Raw genomic sequence first — 19,441 nt, 5'->3', positions numbered from 1 at the left:
CTCAGCTATTCGGTCTTGGCTGGTACAACGAGACCGAGTAGCTGACCCTGTTAAAAGACGCATATCCACAATCCGGACCCCGGTTGCAAGGAATGTCCTGTGCAACCTAGATATGTGCGCCACACTAAAAATTCCATCCTAAAAACCCAGTGCGAAAAAGGGCATGGAGAAAAGAGCACGCACATATTTTGATTTACACGCACAAATGCCAACTTTAGATCCTAAAGAACTTCGATTTTGCAGGCAGCTTCGCCCTTGAGCTTCTATCAGTGAGTGGCTCGTCTTCCGATGTAGTCGGAGTAGTCGTGGTCGAAGGTAGCCGCAACCAGTGATGTAGTCGGAGAACTCATGGCCGAAGGTAGCCGCAACGTCTTCAAGTCTTTTCTCACAAGCACCGGACAAGACTCCGTCATCTAGGAAGGGTTGGTCCTCCGGTGCACCTCCAGCCCCTCTTGGCTAGTGTTTGTGAGATGAGCTTTGCATGTAATGGAAGTAGTCGACGCAGATAACATAAAAGTTGAAGTAGTTGTAGTAGTGGTCGAAGGTGTTGCAGTTGTCATGCACCCGAGCAGTTGAAGGTGATGATGAGTTGGCGAGCCCTTTGAGCCAAAGTAACAGCGAGTGAGAGAGACGTCGGAGTTGAAGCCGAAGGTCCCGGTGAGCCTCTCAAGCCGAAGTAGTGGCGAGGGCGATGTCGGAGGCGAAGCCGAAGGTCCCGGCAAGACCCACAAGCCGTAGTAGCGGCGAGGCGACGTCAGAGTTGAAGCCGAAGGTGACGGCGAGCTCCTCGAGCCAGAGTATCGGCCGATGCAGAGTCGTTGATGATGACGAAGGTGACGGCGAGCCCCTCAAGCTGGAGTATCGGCCAAGGCGGAGTCGTTGACGATGCTGAAGGTGACGGCGAGCCCCTCGAGCCGGAGTATCGGCCGAGGCGGAGTCGTTGATGATGCCGAAGGTGACGGCGAGCCCCTCGAGCCGGAGTATCGGCCGAGGCGGAGTCGTTGATGATGCCGAAGGTGATGGCGAGCCCCTCGAGCCGGAGTATCGGTCGAGGCGTAATCGTTGACGATGCTGAGGGTGACAGTGAGCCCCTCGAACCGAAGTAGTGGCGGGGATGAAACTTTGAGTGCCAGGCTTTGTCAAATCTACAACTTAGGTGAAGTTGATTCGACAATTTGTACCTGAAAAAGGTGATATGTTTGCAACGGGTGTAGAATGGTTCGGGTGACCATTTCTTGAAGTTATCCATAAACACAAGTGCTTTTTGCACTTTTCTTTTTGTTGGTCGATAGTGTTTTGGCTTCATATCCCTTAGGATCGATAGCCCCTTGCCCTTTTCTTTGTGCTTATTGCACTTTTCTTTTTCTTAGCCGAAGGTGTTTCGGCTTCGTATCCCTTAGGATCGATAGCGCCTTAACTTTTTTGTGCTTGTTGCACTTTTCTTTTTCTTAGCCGAAGGTATTTTGGCTTCGCATCCCTTAGGATTGATAGCTCCTTGGCTTTCTTTTGAGGTCGGAAGCTTCTTAGCTCCTCGGAGCTATTCCTTTTTGCCATGCATGATGATGTGTTCATGCGATGAGATGATTTGACGTATGCTTTTGATGCATATGAATGGAGATGGATGCATTTGCAAGGATATGGTAAGGTTTGCCAATTCCAGATTCTTGAAGCTGATAAGGACCGAAGGACCGAAGGTTAAGACAGTGCTCTTGAATACTAGAGCGGATGAATTGCCATTGTTAAGGTGGAATCTAACTGTTTATGAATATCATTATAATGGAAGTCAATGACAGATAACCACGAAAAGAAACCAATCCAATAGCCAGTAAGAGCCGGAGGTCAATAAGAGATATCTCTCGATGAAAACCCATATACTGTGGAAACCAATGTATCGAGCACTTAGGTTTTGGATGAAAACCAACATTCCTGTGAAATAAATATGAAGGTCTAGCATAAAGAGGTTATCCTAAGGTGGAGAAGGAGTGCTTACCTTGAAGAAAACCTGCATGTTAGTGAAGGAAAATTTCATTATATAAGAAATGTATAACTTTCAAAAATAGCTTCTCTGTCCGAGTGTTTTGGGTGTTTTGGGTGAAGTCTGGATTAGAGGTCATAAGTTATTTTGGCTTCAAGACCCTTAGATCTGGAAGCCCCTCGCCATTCAAGTGCTTTTGCACCTTTAGATAAGTATGCAAAGTTTGCGAGGCATACGAACTTTGCTAACTTACACAATTGGAGCATTCAAGATGCTATGGTCGATGTTTGCAACTCTTTGTTGTTTCGACCCGAGATAAGCTGAAACACTTAGACAAAAGCAGTTAAGCATCGCAAGGTAGATAACTATCTCTAGATGTGGTACCTTCGGGATGTTTTGCTTAGAGTTCTCTAGCATATTCTTTGCTTGCAGAGGTTCTTAATTTGAAGAAACAACGATCTAAGATTAGTGAGCAATGCTTTTAAATGACTTGGTCCCTCAAGGACCTTCTAACCTCAATTTCCGAAATATATTCTAACCTCAATTTTTGAAATATATTCTTTTCTTTTGAAGGTTCTTTATTCGAAGAGAGCCCGCATCCATAACTAAGAAAAGCCAATTAAGTAAGGGACCTTCGTACCAACCTTGTCTTCGTTATAACCTTCTACAAAAGCCGCGACCTTCTCTTCGTTATAATTTTCTCCAAAAGCTCTGACCTTCTCTGGATCAATGAAGGTAGAAAACTAAAAAGGTGATAACCCTCGTTTTAACCTTCTCCAAATGCTCTGACCTTCTCTAGAAGTCAATAAGGGTAGAAAGCCCATAAGGTGATAACTTTCTCCCAAAAGCAAGTATGATAATTCTGTATTTTTGGAAGACAAATTATCCTCAAGAGAGGGGTTAGTGAGTATATTTCACTATGTAGAACAAACTTAGTTGGAGAATTATAAGCTTAGAGAGCTTTTAATATGCAAATACAGATAAATAATAAGCGAAGTTCTTTAAAGATACACCCTGCAAAATAGAGGTTAGTGAGAGAAAATTTCAATAAATAAGATGAATATTTACTTTGAATAATTGTCTTGTAAGCAAGGTAGAAAACTAAATCCAAACCTTGTCATGACCTTCTCAATGAATCATGGCTTTTTTAAAATCATCATTAGTGATAAAGAGTCAGCAAGCCAATAACCTTCGTCATGGCCCCCGAAAATTATAACCTTCTCCAGAGGTCAATAATACCAAAAAGGCAATGACCTCTGTAGCTAGTATTGCTCGACTCCGGGTGGTGAAATAAGCCTCGATGGTGCTTGTACTCTTACCTTGATTTTGCTTTTACTTTAGCTTTTGTGGCCGTGGCTTCTTGCATCGCTTCGAAATGAATGATCGAAGATTGCAATGAAAAGCTTGTGGTCTGCTTCGAGCGAAGGTGACGAGCAGCTGGCGTGCCACATGCGAAGGTGGCAATGCGAAGTTGCAGCAGCTTTGCTTGTACCTACTTTCTTTTACCGAAGGTTCTTGTGAGAGGAGCAAAATGGCAAGCGATGGTTCTTGCTCTGCGCATGTTGAGATGAGCATCGGTCACTCATGAAAAAGATGGTCGTGCCTCCCCGCGACCTTGCCTCCTCGGCGAACCACTTGGGCCGAAGCTGCTGGGCTCTGGTTGTTGCTGTCGGATGACACATGCGGGAAGCTTTGGTTTGATGGTGATGGGCTGATGGCCAGGTAAATAATCTCATTCCGCAGCATCGATTGGTTGGAACATGGCAACACGAAGGTGCTGGTTGCTTATAAGTATTGGGATGCTTAGTGCTGTAAGCTTCGATCTCATTTTTTTTGGTGGTGTCATGAGATTTTTCTTTTGTGCGAAAACCACGGTGAGCTATTATTGCCCAACAGCTTCAATGCCGAGCGTTCATTGATGCCGGACCGTCGGAGCGGCTCCTCGCTGCATGCGGCTTCGCCGCCCGGCCGAAGGTGACGAGCGAGGCTGCCTCTTGTTGCTGCGTCGCCTGACAGCTAGCCTCGGTGTCGTCCGGAGGTGGATGCATGCACTCGGAGGTGATTACAATAGCTTCATGTCTTGGACCACTGCTTCTATAAACTTTTGTGCTTTGCATTCTTTGCAAGAACAACGGAGGTGACAAGATTTAAATATTTTGTATGGAGATGTGGAGCATTACCTTCGATTGGTGTTTAGACTGCACTAAGCTGCAGCTTCCCGTGCTATGTTCTACTAGGCATCACTAAGAGGAAATATGTGCTATTGAGCGGAGGTGACGCTGGGATTACAATGATGGTTACCAACTTTCCTAGCACCTTCGATCTTCTTCTTTCTATTTTTTTTTTGAAAGGCCCGGCACCTTCAGCCTTGGCGTTATTGCCTGTCCTTTTGCTAACGAGGTGAGCTTCGCAGCTGAGCTCCGCATGGATGATTTGATTGGTTATTGGCCGCCCGCCCTTGAAAATGTATGAACAAAGGTGTAAATTTGGCGTGCGTCACGGCGATACGGTGACTTCGCGGCACCGGCAAGGTGACGAGGCAGCTGTTTCAGCTTCGAGAGCTTCTTTTGATGAGTGACGGACGGTGATGTCTTAATTCTAGGATGCTTCGCATGCATGTTACCGGAACTGCTGGCTAGGGGGAGAGATGTGTCTTTCTTGCTTGTTACCCATGCGCTTGTCTGTTGAAGTTGCATGTGTTCTTTTGCCTGTGCTTTTTCTTCTTTCTTTTTGATCGAAGGTGCTCAGCTATATATTTTGAGCTTTCGGGACTATTTGAGGACCATCAATATGCATATTTCATCATGAGTTTTTACTGTTCTTTCAATTAGCCCGCCTGCTTGATGTCTTCCGTGAGTGAGCTGCCGAAGCTACTAGTCTGCTGCTGTACTACTGTAGCTGCGCCCGCTGCGTCGGCGCCAGCGGAGGTCACGTACGAAGCCAACAAGCTGCATGGAGGCTTTGCATGTATGCTGCTCATGTGTGGTTACGGCATTTAACCATCGATTGCACTTTTCCTATCGAAGGTGCCCTGCTGTGGAGTTTAAACTTTTGCAACTGGCTAGTAACCATCGACCGAACTTTCTTTTTCCTTTTTCCATTCTGCTTATCTATCCAAGTTCCAGCAAGTGATACATTCCACTATAAAAAACGATGCGTAGGAATGCTCTTTTTTCCAGAGACGGGTCAAAACGTAACCCACTCCTATAAATAGAGCGCGGTTATTGTAGCATCTAATCTGATGGCGTTACCCGCCCCTAAAAATGTCACCATTTTCAGGGACGGGTGATGGTGTCACCCACCCCTAAAATGGTGGCCAATTCTAGGGACGGGTTATGGCGTCACCCGTCCCTAAAATTATTTTTAGGGATAGGTGATGGTATGACCCGCCTCTACAGATGAACTTAGAAAAAAATTATAATTTTTTCATATGATCTCGGATGAAATTGAACTTTATATCAAAATTATAGAGGTTAACGTGATCTAAAACTTTGTAGTTGATAACATTTTTATTTAGATCATTTAATAGTCAAAAAATTATTATAAGTTCGTATATAACTATATAGTATCTCATACAACTCAAGTCATACTTTAAGATTTCTATAGTCTTAATCTTTGTATACACTGAAATATACATGGTATATTTTCTTATATCCATAGTTCATAATAACCATGGTGTAGAAGTTTTAATTTTTTATTTATTTTGCTATATGTAAAGATTTAAATGAATTTTAGGAATAAAATATAAAAATATTTTTAGAGGCGGGTGATGGTATGACCCGTCCCTAGAAATCGATTTCAGAGTTAATAGAAAAGAATAGCATACCCTATAGAATCACAAGTAAATGTGCAGTGTGGTGGAGAGTAGGGTACGCGCGAGGCTTGAGGTAAGCGGTTCGAACCCCAGTTTATGCAAGTGTGCATATTTTGTCAAAAAATTGTACCTCCATAATAAGGGGTGGTGGCTGGTTGGTGGTGATATTTTTTCTTTTTTCTTTTGCTATTTTTAATTTTTTCTGATTTTTTATATTCTGGACATTGATTTGTAGGGGCGGGTCACGCCCTAACCTGCCCCTACAAATAGCTATTTTTAGTAGCTATTTTTAGCTGTGAGAAACAGGGACGAGTATCGCACCGGCTCTTAAAAATACGTTTTTACCCGCCCCTAAAAACCCTTTCTTTTTTAGTAGTGTTCCTTTTTTTATCTCAATATCACCTCTCTAAAAAAATAGAATGTGCCAACTTGTTCTCTGTGGTGCCATCGATTTACTCGAGCTGAGACCATAGTGGACGCCTCTGTTGGGGTTGCACCCCAAACAAATGAGAGATGAGATAGAGTGAGAGGTAGAGCAAGCCAACTGAGCAAGTAAGTAAATGGGTAAAAGTTCTCTCCTCCAAGCCCTAGGGCTCTATTTACAGTACAGGGAGGAGGAGGCGGTTGTTTATATTTATTCCATTGGTGGGGTCAAATATTATAAGTAGATCCTCAGGATTTACAAAAAAGTCCCTATCACTTACAAACCGGTCCTTGAATGCTGCAACTAAGTCCCTAGATCTTACAAAAATGCCTTTAGACACCTAACTTAGACTTTTTTACACGAAGGGGTCACTAGACTTAGGTGATGGCCTAGAGCGCATCCCAACAGCCGCAATAAGCCTTCCTAAATAAGCCTTAAGCTGGTTAGATTTATTTGGAACTAGTTCGTTGAGTCTGAGATCTCGATTCATTATGAGTGCTCGAATTTTTCCCAATCTATTTGAGAAATTACCAACACATTGTTTAGAAGAGATGATATGCCCCGTAATAGTAAGGTGTCTATAACTTATCAATCTTAAAATATATTCTCCCAATCTTTTTAAGATGCTCATAATACTTAGAGTTTGCTACATATATTGACAATGACAAAGTGCAAGAACAAAAATCAATGTTGTGTTTAGGTTGTGTGGATCCCCTTATGTGATATTGCCTGGTGGTTTGTCGGTCCATGACTGGGAGTGGCTTCGATCTAAAAATTTCCGTTATGACCTTATAACACATGAAGTTTTTTTTGTGGTAGAACACATAAAGGTTCAACCTGTCTTAGAAAAGAATGCTGTCGAAATATGCCAGTACTAATTGTTTAGTGGAATGCTGCGCGAAATATGCATATTGACGTTGGGCCGATAGGATTGGTGCTCTCCTTGCAAAAGAACTCAAGCCCAATCCTTAGCCCATCACTTCCCCGTTTTTGGGCCTGACCCAACTTAAGATGACGGACTGGGCAAGAACGAGAGGTACCGATCAATACTTGCACAGCGGCCCGGCCAGGCTATACCGGACACCCGGAGTAGCAGCAGCTGTTCAGTTCCGCTCAGAAGGGGGAAGAAAAAAGAGGGAACAGTTGTTCAGTTGACACGAAAGAGTCCAACCTCCCTATAAACATGGCGACGGTGGCAGCGAGAGGAACAGAAGTAGTGGCGCCCCCGGATCATCCATAGAACCCCTGTTTATCTCCCCAGTTTCCACACGGCCTACTCGTCCGCGGCGCCCCCATCCGATCCTCATCCCCTTGCGCCAATCATCCAACCAACACTGCACTCTCCCTCTCTTCCGGTGTGGACCGTCCGGCCGCTGGTGGCCGTCAGGCGGGCACGGTGGTTCCTCCAGGATCTCTCGATCAGCGCCGTCCTCTACGACGCCCGACGTGATCGCGAGAGCCGCGGCCGGCGAAGCGAGGGCGTTTCCGATCAGCGGCTTCCCCTTCCTTAACCCCGGGTACGCGCTGTCCGTTTCTTCTTCTGCGCTTCTCTGATCGTGCGTGCTTACCCTAACTATGGCGTTTCTTCTTCGGTAACCGCAACGCTAGAGAGGCTCTCAGAGCGCCCGTGCCGTTTCCAAATGGCCGCGGTGCCGTCGTTTCAATCGATCCGTTGCCCCCCGTCCTTTCCCAGGCCCAGGAGACAGATTATTATTTCACCATTAAAAGAAAAGAGAAGAAACAGCAAAAAAACACGGCATGCTCGCCATGTTCGATCTTCGGAAATGTATCGTGAATCCAAGTCTTCAGCGTACTCATTTTTGCCTGTTTGACTTCGGATTTAGGGGATTAGCGTCGTCTCCCTGCCTCTCTTTTTATTTTTGGCGACATCGACATTGTGGTGTTTATAGGCTGGAGCCAGCCGTCGTAGACTCGTAAGCGGATCCAGCAGGTCTGCACAACAAAATGCAATGCCGCGGCTGACGTTCTATTTACGGGATCAAAGTTTGGGGCAATGATGTTCCAAGACCGTTTCCATTGCTCCGCTCTGTAGCAGTACCAGTACTACATCCTAGCAAGGAATCCATCCTGCTGCCGTAGTACATAAATGTACAGTTAGACAGTGGACTGCTATTTTGAACACTAGCTAATTCCATTTCCATAAATTTCCTATAGAAGGAACTAGTGGTAAGGTCAAGCGTCCGTTTTGCAGTAGTGTTCAAAGTAGGCCTCGGGTGACGATGAGGTTCGCAGCCGTCTGATCACCGTTTGGAATGTGCCACAAGACCTGACGTGCGCACCTTAACTTTGGCTATACTGCCTACTACGCAACAGAGACCCGAAGTTGTCCGGTATCATCCACAAAACCATTTGGTCGCTGATGATCACCCACAACCCGGCTTATTGATGATGATTATTATTCTCAGGCACCAGAGCTTTGGAGCCAGCGGCGGTCGAGCTTTCGAGCCTACTCGCGGTAGCTCATCGGGAGGCGGGCAATGGCGACGCCGCCGCGCCCGTACCGCTTCCCCGCGCTGCCGGAGGCGGCCGAGCAGGAGGAGGACGACCGGGTGGCGACGCGGTGCAGCAGGCAGTCGTGCGGGACGTGCAGCGCGTCGGCGGTGGCGAGCTGCGTGGCGCTGTGCCTCTGCCCGTGCGCCGTGCTCAGCTGCCTCACGCTGGCGCTCGTCAGGGCGCCCTACGCGGCGGGCCGGCGGTGCGCGGCCAGGCTCGCCCGCAGGCGCCTGCGGAAGGCGAGGGCGTGGCGCGTCCGTGACCTGGGCGACGACGAGCAGCAGAAGCAGCAGCAGGGCCCGCGGCGGAGCAAGGAGTGGGGCGAGCTGGCCCGCGCGGACGCGGTTGGCGGCGCCGAGGCCAGGGCGAAGGTGAGCTCCAGGATGGACGCGTCGGACGAGGTGTGGGCGGACATGTACCAGGTCGGGCTCTGGGGGTTCGGCCGGCTGTCCTTCTCGGCGCCGGTGGTGGGCGGGGGAGGAGGCGATCCCGAGAAGGACGGCGATGCTGCTCCTGAGTGACACGTGCGCTGGCCATGTCTAATGTCTTCCTGTACAAACTGTTTTTCTTTTGGCAATGGCCTGCACAAGCTTTGATTGCAGGACGTGACGCGGCGTGTGGATTTTGTGATGGTGCGGGTCATGGGCTGGGCACGGTGCTGGGATGCGCGCTGCCTGGTGTGGCTCGCTGGTGACCCACCTTCGTTGCTGCAGCAGAACTCTGCACAAGATCGCACTCTGTACATGGTTGTGCAATCTGTTTTTTTTGGCAGTGAGTGACCTGTACAAAGTTTGCTGTGCGGTCGTGTGGGTGAAAGATAGCCGCAGTACAAGATTGCACCTGGCCTCACTAGTAGTACATCATTGCACACACTCTCATCCGAGCTCTCTGCTCCTTCCTATCCACAAGGAAAAGTTGAGAGCAACGAGCTCTAGCAATCTAGCTATTGCTCCCCTCGTCAAGCAAAACGGACCACCGAATGCAGGTCGGTGCAGCCAACCCTTGCTGCGATCGTTGCTCATCAGTAGCACCAGCGGTATCGCCCGTCAGTCAGGGCAAACCCAGGAAATCTGCCTTGATACTTTGCATCAGCAGCCAGCCTAGCCCTGCTTGCAGACAGAGCCTTGGCTAATCAAACGCGACGGAGTAGTAGGTGTCGTACGTGCACCTCCTCCTGGAGGACATGAGCCTGGCCAGCTTCCGCTTGCAGAGCTCGAACCTGGCCGGCCGGTCGTCGCCGGCGCCCCGCGCGGCCGCGGCCGCGGCGCCGCCCGGCAGCCCCAGCTGGCGCTCCAGCTCGTCGAACTCCTCGGGCCGCTGGACCACGTGGTCGTAGCAGATGTACCGCCCGCCCGCGGTGTTGTCGCCCATCGCCTCGTACGCGCGGACGTGCGCCTCCGCCACCGTCTCCACGTTCGCCGTGGCGAGCAGGCCGTCGGAGAGCATGGCACGAGCGCCTGCGGCCCAGATGTCAAGCGAGTCGGTCAGAATGATGACTGGTGAACAACGCATCATACTTACGAGTTAGTGCGTTTCACAATACGGACCTTTGAGGTAGGCGATGGACGCAGTGGAGTTGCGGCGGCGGAACCCCGGGCCGGTGACGAGCCCGGGGCAGATGGTGACCAGCTTCAGGTCTCGCCCCCGGGCTGCCCTCCACGCCGCCTTCTCCGCTGCCGTCTTGCCAAGTGCGAACCACAGCTGAAACGATGGATCACATCGTCAGTTTGTTCATTTTTTCAACAGAAAAAACAAGAGTACTATTTATTGGTCGGTGCCTCGGTGGTAAAGGTTTCCAAGGTTGCGAGGGCCTTTCAGCAGTTCAGTAGCACCCAACCCTGGAGGAACTGGCACCAGCTGAGACTTCTAGTACAAAGATTTCTTGCAACCCCTCACGCCTCACCTTGTTGTCGCGGCAGAAGCTCTCGTCGCTCCAGCAGTTCTCATCGATGATGGTGGGGAACCGCCGGTCATGGGGGTAGTTCTGCCTCCACACGCATGCCAGCAGTGAAGAGGTGAAGACGCATTTCCTGACGGACTCTGTCCTCACGCACGCTTCGATCACCCGCTCCGCTGCTTGGGCCTCTAACCTTGCCATGTGTTTCTGTCAAAATCAGGCATTTCCACATGTTAACAACAAATCACTTCAGCCTGTATGTCATTTAAATGTTCCAGTAACTACTAAAATTTGATTCAATATATCTTGCTAACAGAAGAAGAAAGTTTCACCGCTAAAATTCAAGAAACAAGTGCCTTTGTCCGCAATAGATAAATCGTAAATGAGGTCTAGGTGCGTTAGGCAATTGACAGAAAGGACTAAGACTGTGGCTTAGCAACCTAATCAAGATCTTTACCGAACTTACTACGAGCATGCAAGTCAAAGGCTGTCCAGGTCAATTTTAGTAAAAAAAGAAAAACTCGACCGGGTGGAGTATGACGGCCCAACCATTTTTCATTAAAAAGGAAGCAACCGCTTCGTGGTTGAGAAAATCCTCTGAACCATGACCGCACCAGCGAGGGGGATTTTTTGACCTCAGTTTGAAATTCGCTCCTACAAGGAGTCGAATCCACGATCCGATGAGTGCTAATGGTAGAGGTCCGTTTGGTAGAGGTCCGTTAGCTAGCTACCCCAACATATGACGGCGATGCTTTGGCTGTCTGTTCACTGTAGGCTGCTGTACTGGTGAGCAGGTGAGCACTGAATCGCCTCCCGAAATCCCGAATTTGTTGCCTCCAATCAACATAGCCACATAGGGTCCTCACTTTCAGACTGGAATCTGGATAGTTGGGGAGTTGGGGTGATAACTGATAAGGGACCTGCACCTGCTGCTCCAAACTCCTAACTGGCTAACGACTTCACGCAGCAGTAGCCCATTCAGCGAGGGAGGCTCCTACGACTTTTGAGTTTTCTGATCACTTTCCGGTGCTATAAACCCATCCGCGAGTGGTTGCAGGATACATTGACGTCATGACGGTCCCAGCGTACGAAGCTGCTGAGTGGTGTGGTCTGATGGTGGTTGCATTGTCAAACTCTTTTTGTTGCAATGTGAAATCAAAGATCTGAAGATAAACCTTGTGCCCTGGGAGGTGTCAAAGGGCAGGAGATCTCAGGCGCTAGCTAGATTAGGTGAACGAGTTGGAAGGCATGGACCTGCCACCAGTGTCGTTAGTGTTGGACAAGCTATACGTTCTTCGTCTGTTGGATTAGGTAGGCGCAATTCAAGATTCAAGAATCTAAGACAGGAATAAGACACCACTTCTAGATGCTTAGTACATCCCAGCTGCTACACTGTAGGACTTGAGATCCCTCATTAGTCGGCTGTGTTGCCTTCAGGTCAGTTCGAACGCCAAAATGTCAAAGGGTTCAGGACGCTGCACCACTACAGCCAGAGAAGATCCGAATCATCAGGAACTCTTTCGTGTAGCCTATTCCGACAATCCTATTCTACCAATCCTTGCTTTTGCACCCTCAACAGAAGCTGTACTTCCAAAGTCACGGGTTGGTTACTGAAGGTACTGATTTTCTTTTTTTTTTTCTGGTCAGCCAGCTCGGCACATGCTATTACAGTGGTAGGCTAGGTGGGTGCAGGGAATCCATCTCTTCACACTCAAAGGCTAAACTATATGTAAAAAGAGGCATCAGGTCTTAGGGGGTGTTCGTTTCCGGGTACCTAAATTTTAGAGGGGTCACATCAAAGAGAATCTTATCATTTAGAAGTATTAAATAAAGTCTAATTACAAAACTAATTGCAGAACCCTAGTGCTAATTCGCGAGACGAATCTAATGAGGTATATTAGTCCATGATTAGCGAACAATTACTGTAGCATCACTGTGGTAAATTATGGATTAATTAGGCTCATTAAATTTGTCTCGCGAATTAGCATCTAGCTGTGCAAAAAGTTTTATAAACAGATTTTATTTAGTACTTCTAAATAGCAAGATTCTCTTTGATGTGATGGGTCTAAAGTTTAGATAGGAGGAAACGAACAGGGCCTTAGGGTGTGTTCGTTTCCGATTAGAGCCCTCTAAAAATTTTAGAGTGTTCCCTTACTCTAAACAATCGCAGTCTTATTAGAGGCCGAATTAGAGAGGTGTTCGGTGCCGGACCTTTAAAGTTTAGATGTTTCGGGTTTTAAAGTGGTGAAACGAACACACCCTTAGTTTAAATGTTTGTGGCGCAGCAGATTTGCAGCATCATGTGTCCGGGTCAGGCTACCCTGCGATGCAGGCTCCCTTCTCGCTGACACACGTGTTGTCACGAACCCAGCGGGCCGGGCCGGACCACGCAGCAAGGCCGATCCTGATTCCTGAGGCGTGCGTGCCTCCACCCACGTCTAGTTGCCTCACTTTCACTGAGCAAATGAACATGGGGGGCGCGGCGCAATGCAGTGCCCTCGTGTTTCAGCTTCGTCCTTCACTCCTCCTCCGTCAACACTTGGGTGGTCCTAGCGTCCCTAAAAGGCCCCTCAATGATGAGAGCAACCTGTCTCTGTTGCCCCGCAATCATCTCTCTCGTTCTAGAAAGGTTGTTTGCTGTCAAAATCACTGTCTGGTTTAACCGGTTTATTTAATAGTACGGTAGTTGTTACCGGCAGTGGCACTTGACTTGTGCTTGCTCTGTTCTGCCGAGGGGCCAATCGTAACCTCTCTTCCAGCTCGATCACGGCACCACCCTCCAAATCTCGAATCGCGACTTGGTCTTACCTCCATCATCGTACTTTCTTGCCCTAGCCCAGTGTCCCGCTTTTTGTCAATTTTTTTACTTTACTTTATCTAACGACTTCCGAGTTCAGAAACTTCCTATTCTATCCTACTGCTAAAAGGCCCTTAGCGCTCTTCATTTTCATGAAGCAAAAAAAAAAGAACACACGTAACCATCTTGGTTTGTGAGACTTACGTGTCACGCGCAGATGCAAAAACTTACGTGAAGTGTCACACATGGTGCTTCTTTTTTTTTTTTCTAAAGTGATGTGAGGAGCTACCCCATTCGTATTTTGACTGCTAGTAGAGGTTGGCCGTGCTACTGACCGTGTAGCCGGAGATGCCCCCTGGGTCCACGAAGGCGGAGGTGTGGAACACGCCGGCGCACCCGTCGAAGGCGCAGCGGAGGCTCTCCGGGTCCATGACGTTGGCCATCACCGTCCACACCCCGTCCCTGCCGTCCTCGCCGAACATCTCCATCTCCCGCAGCTTGTCCATGTCCTCTGCCAACACAGCACAAGCACGGCACCACCGGTCCATGTCAGTCACAAACCGAATAATGGAAATCTCAATCAGCTTGGCTGTGATAACTGTAGTAAGTAGTAGCAAGCAGAGATAAATATCAACCACGATCTGTTAGGAATAATTTATTTTTTATTTTTGGCTCGCCTATCCTAATCTTTGGGGTCGTATCCACGAGGAACCTGGATGCTCAAAAAAAGAAGAAGAAGGGAACCTGAGATACCAAACCGCTAGCCGACGAACGCATCAGGCGTCAGAAAGACACTACTACATCGAAAGACTCTACATCGATTGAGTTTTCCAGGTGGCCCGTCGAAGAAAAGTTGTAGGTTGAGGTGGGGCTTTCGGTAACCTAAACCCGTTCACCATGGCACCACTTCTCTAAGTTCGATCCCTCCTTTTCATTGTCAAATGGTTGTCTGCTTTTCTCGCACCAAGGTTCAGTCTGCTCCAGCTTTACTTGGCCAGCAATCTGTTGCACTGCAAGCCGGCGTGACGCACCCAGCCTACGCACGAGAGAGATTTGCTCCGGCGGGGAGACGTGGAGGGGACCGATTTCTCCACTAACGAGTTGTTAAATTGGGTGGTGGTGTCTTGCCAAAAGGAGCACCAGTAAAAAAAAACTAGCAATTCGTCATGGCTATCAGGAGGTGGGGAATACTAAACGTGATGCGGTTGACCCCCAGAGGATTCTACGGTCAAGTCTCCGTGAGGAAACAAACATGGGCAGCCGTGGAAAATACAGCAGTCTAGTTGGTCTGCTTGTGTTTGATTTGTGGACTGCGAGCAGTTACTCAGCCACGGGCACCAACCGCAAGAATCACAGGAGATTCAGACGACCCGCGTCCATCGATTCCAAAGCAGCTGATTGGCCAGAAAGGCAAGGCGCGGGGAAATAAACGGTCTATGGAACGGCATCAGCCACACACGACACTGCGGACGGTAGCTACATGCTGGCTTCCAACGATGGCGAGACGATCTCAAAAACGTGCAGATTAACTAACCTGCGAAGAACTCTGCATAAATTGGGCCTATTATGCTGTAGTATCGCCGACCGTTTCTAAGGGGTCAAAGTCCAAGGCTCCGTGCTTGCCGTGCAACGGTTCAAGTTGCAATATCCTATACTAGATTCTAGCGTGGCTGGAGGCCGTGTCCATTTTGAATTAGGGGGCAAGTCAGATCGATGCTGAACTGCTCCTCGATCGTCATTCGTCGTGTTTCTTTCGGTCGTTCCAGTAGGCGAGTTGATCAGATCGTCCAGTTGAGGTGACCAATGGGAACAACTACTGCGAAGACCATGCGCCACAGAGCCGTACTATGCCTGGAAGTGGCCATCATAACAACCATCAGTGTTTTTACTAAACAGATAAGGAAGGAAGGAAAAGGCACGTCTGTTCTATCTAGACAGTAGATACTGAGCAAGAGTAGCGGGAGCCAGTGAACAGTAACTCCATTTAGGCTTCGATATAGGCTAGTGCTGGGGGTATCATGAGCCACATCAAAGTGAACAACCCGCTCGCGGCAGTTGGTGGCCAAGCATCGTGCAGAAAGAAGAAGGAAAAAAGAGGCGGAAGAGGCCGTCGCAAGAAGCCGCTGTCCCTGTCCGCCTGCCACAAATCGTGGCGGCGAGGTCTTTATCAAACGCGGGATAATAGGAAACGGAGAATAATTCACCTGCCCCTGGCACGGCGAAGCACGTGATGTTTGGATCCCGGCGCCGCCGCGTGAAGTGAAGGAACATCCTACATCCCCGCATCGCGTTTACCGTACCTATTGACCGCGGGGTAAATGACACTGCTGCTAATCCTGTCAATCGCGCGCGCGTGGATCCATCGCATCCACCAATGGACGGGCGCTCGAGGCTCTTTCTCGCGCGCGATCGCTTTCAGGGCGGCGAAAGCGACGGGCATTCCCCCCGATTTTTCAAACGCCGAGGTGCGCGAGCGAGCAACCCACGACCAGTGGCCGGGGGCGGGACCCGCGCGGCAGCGGCCCGGCCGAAGGCAGGCCGAGCGCGCGACGAAGGGGAAGGAAAACGGCGGCCGGGGGTAGGTAGGTGGCGGGGCGAGGGAGGCGAAGTGCTGACCTTGCGTCTCGAGCGCGAGGCGGACGGTGTAGCCGTGGCGGAGGAGGCGGTCGACCACGGCGAAGCCGACGAAGGAGATGCCGCCCGTGACGCACACGGCGCGCGCCTCCGCCCCGCCGGCGGCGCCCGGGGCGCGCTTGGCGCCCGCCGAGCGGCGCCACCCGGCCGCGGCGCCGTGCCCGCCGCCGGCCAGGAGCGCGGCGCGCAGCGCGTCCACCTCCGCCTGCAGGCCCTGCGTGCTCCGCAGGACGCCCATGCTCGCGCGCGCGCGTATCCGCGGGGCCTGCCGATCCGCCTCGGACCCTGCCTTGGCGTTGGTGGAGTGGTTCGCGAGCGTTTTCGCAGGTGGGGTGGGTGCGCGCAGCGCAGGGTGGGGGGGCGTGGTGGATAAATAGGGCGATGGATGAGGGCACTCGCTCTCGCTGAGCTCTTGTCGCGCGCGGGGGGAAGGATTTGGGTAGGTAGGCTTGTGTGCGCTGCGGCCGGCCGCGGCCCGCGTGGTCAGCCGCTGAACCGTGGACTGCTCGCTCGCCTCTGCTCTTCCGCTCGGCCCGGCACGGCCGAGGCTTGCTGTGTTTTCTCAGGCGGCCAGGCACTCAGGCTGGTGGTGAACGAGAGCGGAGGAGGGCCCGGCCGGGGCTCACGGAACGCGGGGGGTAGTTGCGCTGGGTGGCGGGGATTGCTCGGCCGTTCCTGTCCGACGGTTCAGCATTCATTTGTTTATTCCACTTCGGATGATAAGGGCTGCAGATTGGATCCCGATTTCTTCTTCTACTTGGTGCCAGATTGTACTGTTGTGCTGGAGAGACTGATGCAAGCAGCGAGCCCAGAAACCGAATGCCATGAACTCATGAAGCCTTGGACAGCGAAGGCCACGTAGATACGGGTATCAGTTTTCCAGCAAGTGGTAGCGGAAGTGGCCACGCCATGCGATGCGGCGCAAGCCAATGATTTAATTTTTGATGGTCCTGCTACTCCGATTACGAAGAAGCTCTGCACGATCCACCAGTGCCTCAGAACGGGACTCTCCTCTAACTCTAACTGTCCGGATGCTGATCGAAAGCCCCACGTGACATGGAGTGAATAAGCGCCCGTACGACGACGGACTTTTAGATGGATGCGGCTTTGAGAAAATTGATGAGGGGTGTAGAATTTGGTAGCTCAAAATGGCTATTATTTCTGCCGAGTGGACTGATCCTAATCAGAAAGTTTCTAGCTTGTACGCCACCTATTGTGACCAAATCGCTGACATGTCATTTGTAAAGTATTTGATCCCCTTAGCGGTAGCACCGTCGCTTTCCGAAATGTTATAGTTGCCAATTTCTCGTCAAATTATGATATCCATGAAATGGGTTGTCATACTGGGCTAATGGTACCATCTTAATAGTAAAGCATGTCTAATAGCTTCCACGTGATAGGCGTAGGGGTGGTAAAGGGTCTTAATTTTAAGCCTAGATAATCTAAGGGCCGGACTCTAAAAGGATCGAATTCTAATCTTATATAATTTTAAGCTAAAAATATTACGGATCAAGTTGGATTGTGAAGAGAGTATTAGGGTCATGGTCCATTACCACCTCTATCATAAGCGCCAACGACAGCAGTGGGTTTCAGGCTAGGGGTGTTTGAGGATTTTCTGGTGGTGAATTGCTTTGTTCCTTGTTGGACATAGAGCCATAGAGGTTTGGGATCAAGCCTGCGTCGCAGGACGTGTGTCGTGCGGCTTTGGTGGCGATGCAAGAAGGAGAATGATGACATAACATGGTGGATTGAATCAGAGGAGGAAGATGATGTGTGCAGGCCGGATGCTTTGCTTCTGCTGGATCCATCATGTGTTAACCTGGCCATTTAGAAATTCTCAATAACTTACACGTTTGAGAACTTATGAAATGGTTTTTCCCTGTGAGCACATATCTATGTTGAGAATTTTGGCCACGACCAAGCTTGCATCTACAATTTCTAAACAAGTACATTGAGGAGTTTTTACAAAGAAATAATAGAGGGTGCTCTTTCTATTTTCAAATATACAATATTTTTTAGCTTGTTCTAAACATTATTATTTATTGAGCAAGAGACAGTATTATTGAGGAATAGAATAGGTAGCACGTGAAGCAAGACAAAATGTCTTGCATGATAATGATAACAAACAATAGATGTACACACTGGTGGATCCAGTGGGCTACACGGGTATGGTGCGGCATACCCTAAGTCCAGTCCAATAAGCATATAGTCTGTAAAAAAACCCCAATTTCCCTTCCATCCCGTGGCTGCTCGGCCCTCGCGCGATCGACGTGCGACTTGCGAGCGTCGATGCTCGTCTGCCCGATACTGCGCCAACTCCCCCGCCAGCTTGCCCTCCGCTCCATCTCCAGGCGGCGGCGCGCGGCTCCCTCCCTTTTCCTCGGCGGCAGTCGGCGTGCCCCGGCTCCACCCCTGCGCCTCGTCCCCCGGCAGCCGGCCCCAAATGGGCAGCCCCACCCTAGGAATCTACCTCCAGCCGGCCCAGTGTCCCTAGCCAGGTTGCACCGGTGCCCTTGCGGCCGTGCCCTAGCCCCCAGCCGGTGAGAACTCGATCCCCTCTGCTCTCCCCTGCATTTTTTTTATATTCCCCCAAATCCCAAGTGTTGAGAGGGTATTTTCTAATATGGATTTTATCAAAACCAAGCAGAGAAATAAGATGAGTGATAGTCTCCTGGATGTTTACCTTGTCACCTTTATTGATAGAGATATTTTGGAAGATGTGAATAAAGATGATGTAGTTAAGACTTTCATGGCCATTAGAAAGCGTTGACCTAAATAATAGTGTTGTAATCCTATTTGCTATTTAAACTTGTGTGCTTTATATTCCAAGCTATTAGTGTGGTGTTTTAGACTATCTGGATTGTAATTTAAGACTTATTATGCCATTTAGTAGTTGTGTACCAAATTGTTGGGTAATTTTATAAAACTTTACCGAATTGCTAAATAGATTTTACCGGTTTGCATATGAACATTTTGATTTGACATGCCCCGTACAAAAATCCTAGCTCCGCCACCGGATGTACGGGTCGTGTTTTAAGCTGCTTATATATATATATATATATATATATATATATATATATATATATATATATATATATATATATATATATATATTGCGAACATGTTACAGACATCTTGATACGAGTTACCTCAACGGTTATGTATACTCTTATAGTCTTATGCGCACTTCTTCCGCTCGGCTCTCCGATGAATGGGACGAAAGCCAATAGGATGGTAAGATGTTCGAGTTAAACTGGGCGGCCACGGAGCCATGGAGCTAACTGGTGGGTGTGACTGTGAGCCTGTGAGGTGGGGCGCTTTTGATGCCACAGGTCTCTCTCGATTCGTAGAGCACCCGTTCTGATGGTGGGCAAAGCCTGCAGAGG

The 19,441-nt window shown here is 49.3% G+C and overlaps 2 protein-coding genes across 4 annotated transcripts; one reads left to right on the top strand and one right to left on the bottom strand.

Annotated features, from left to right (window-relative positions):
• Positions 1 to 7,321: 7,321 nt before the first annotated feature.
• Positions 7,322 to 9,559, top strand: LOC112894436. Of its 3 annotated transcripts, XM_025962154.1 has the most exons (3): positions 7,322 to 7,730; positions 8,389 to 8,564; positions 8,640 to 9,559. In XM_025962154.1, exon 3 carries the CDS (start codon positions 8,712 to 8,714, stop codon positions 9,246 to 9,248), a length of 537 nt encoding a protein of 178 aa, XP_025817939.1. In that variant the 5' UTR covers positions 7,322 to 7,730; positions 8,389 to 8,564; positions 8,640 to 8,711; the 3' UTR covers positions 9,249 to 9,559. The 3 variants fall into 3 exon arrangements, with proteins under 3 accessions (XP_025817939.1, XP_025817937.1, XP_025817938.1); XM_025962152.1 differs by lacking the exon at positions 8,389 to 8,564; XM_025962153.1 differs by lacking the exon at positions 7,322 to 7,730 and having other exon boundaries at positions 8,260 to 8,564.
• Positions 9,475 to 16,609, bottom strand: LOC112894435 (cinnamoyl-CoA reductase-like SNL6). Its single transcript, XM_025962150.1, has 5 exons — positions 16,038 to 16,609; positions 13,757 to 13,932; positions 10,631 to 10,831; positions 10,275 to 10,428; positions 9,475 to 10,184 (listed from the first exon to the last, which is right to left on the bottom strand). Exons 1-5 carry the CDS (start codon positions 16,291 to 16,293, stop codon positions 9,856 to 9,858), a joined length of 1,116 nt encoding a protein of 371 aa, XP_025817935.1. The 5' UTR covers positions 16,294 to 16,609; the 3' UTR covers positions 9,475 to 9,855.
• Positions 16,610 to 19,441: the final 2,832 nt, after the last annotated feature.

Source organism: Panicum hallii, chromosome 5, assembly GCF_002211085.1.
Source record: "Panicum hallii strain FIL2 chromosome 5, PHallii_v3.1, whole genome shotgun sequence".
NCBI classification, from domain to species: Eukaryota; Viridiplantae; Streptophyta; class Magnoliopsida; order Poales; family Poaceae; genus Panicum; species Panicum hallii.
The sequence above is the reverse complement of the archived record's forward strand: the minus strand, read 5'-3'. Positions and strand labels throughout refer to the sequence as shown.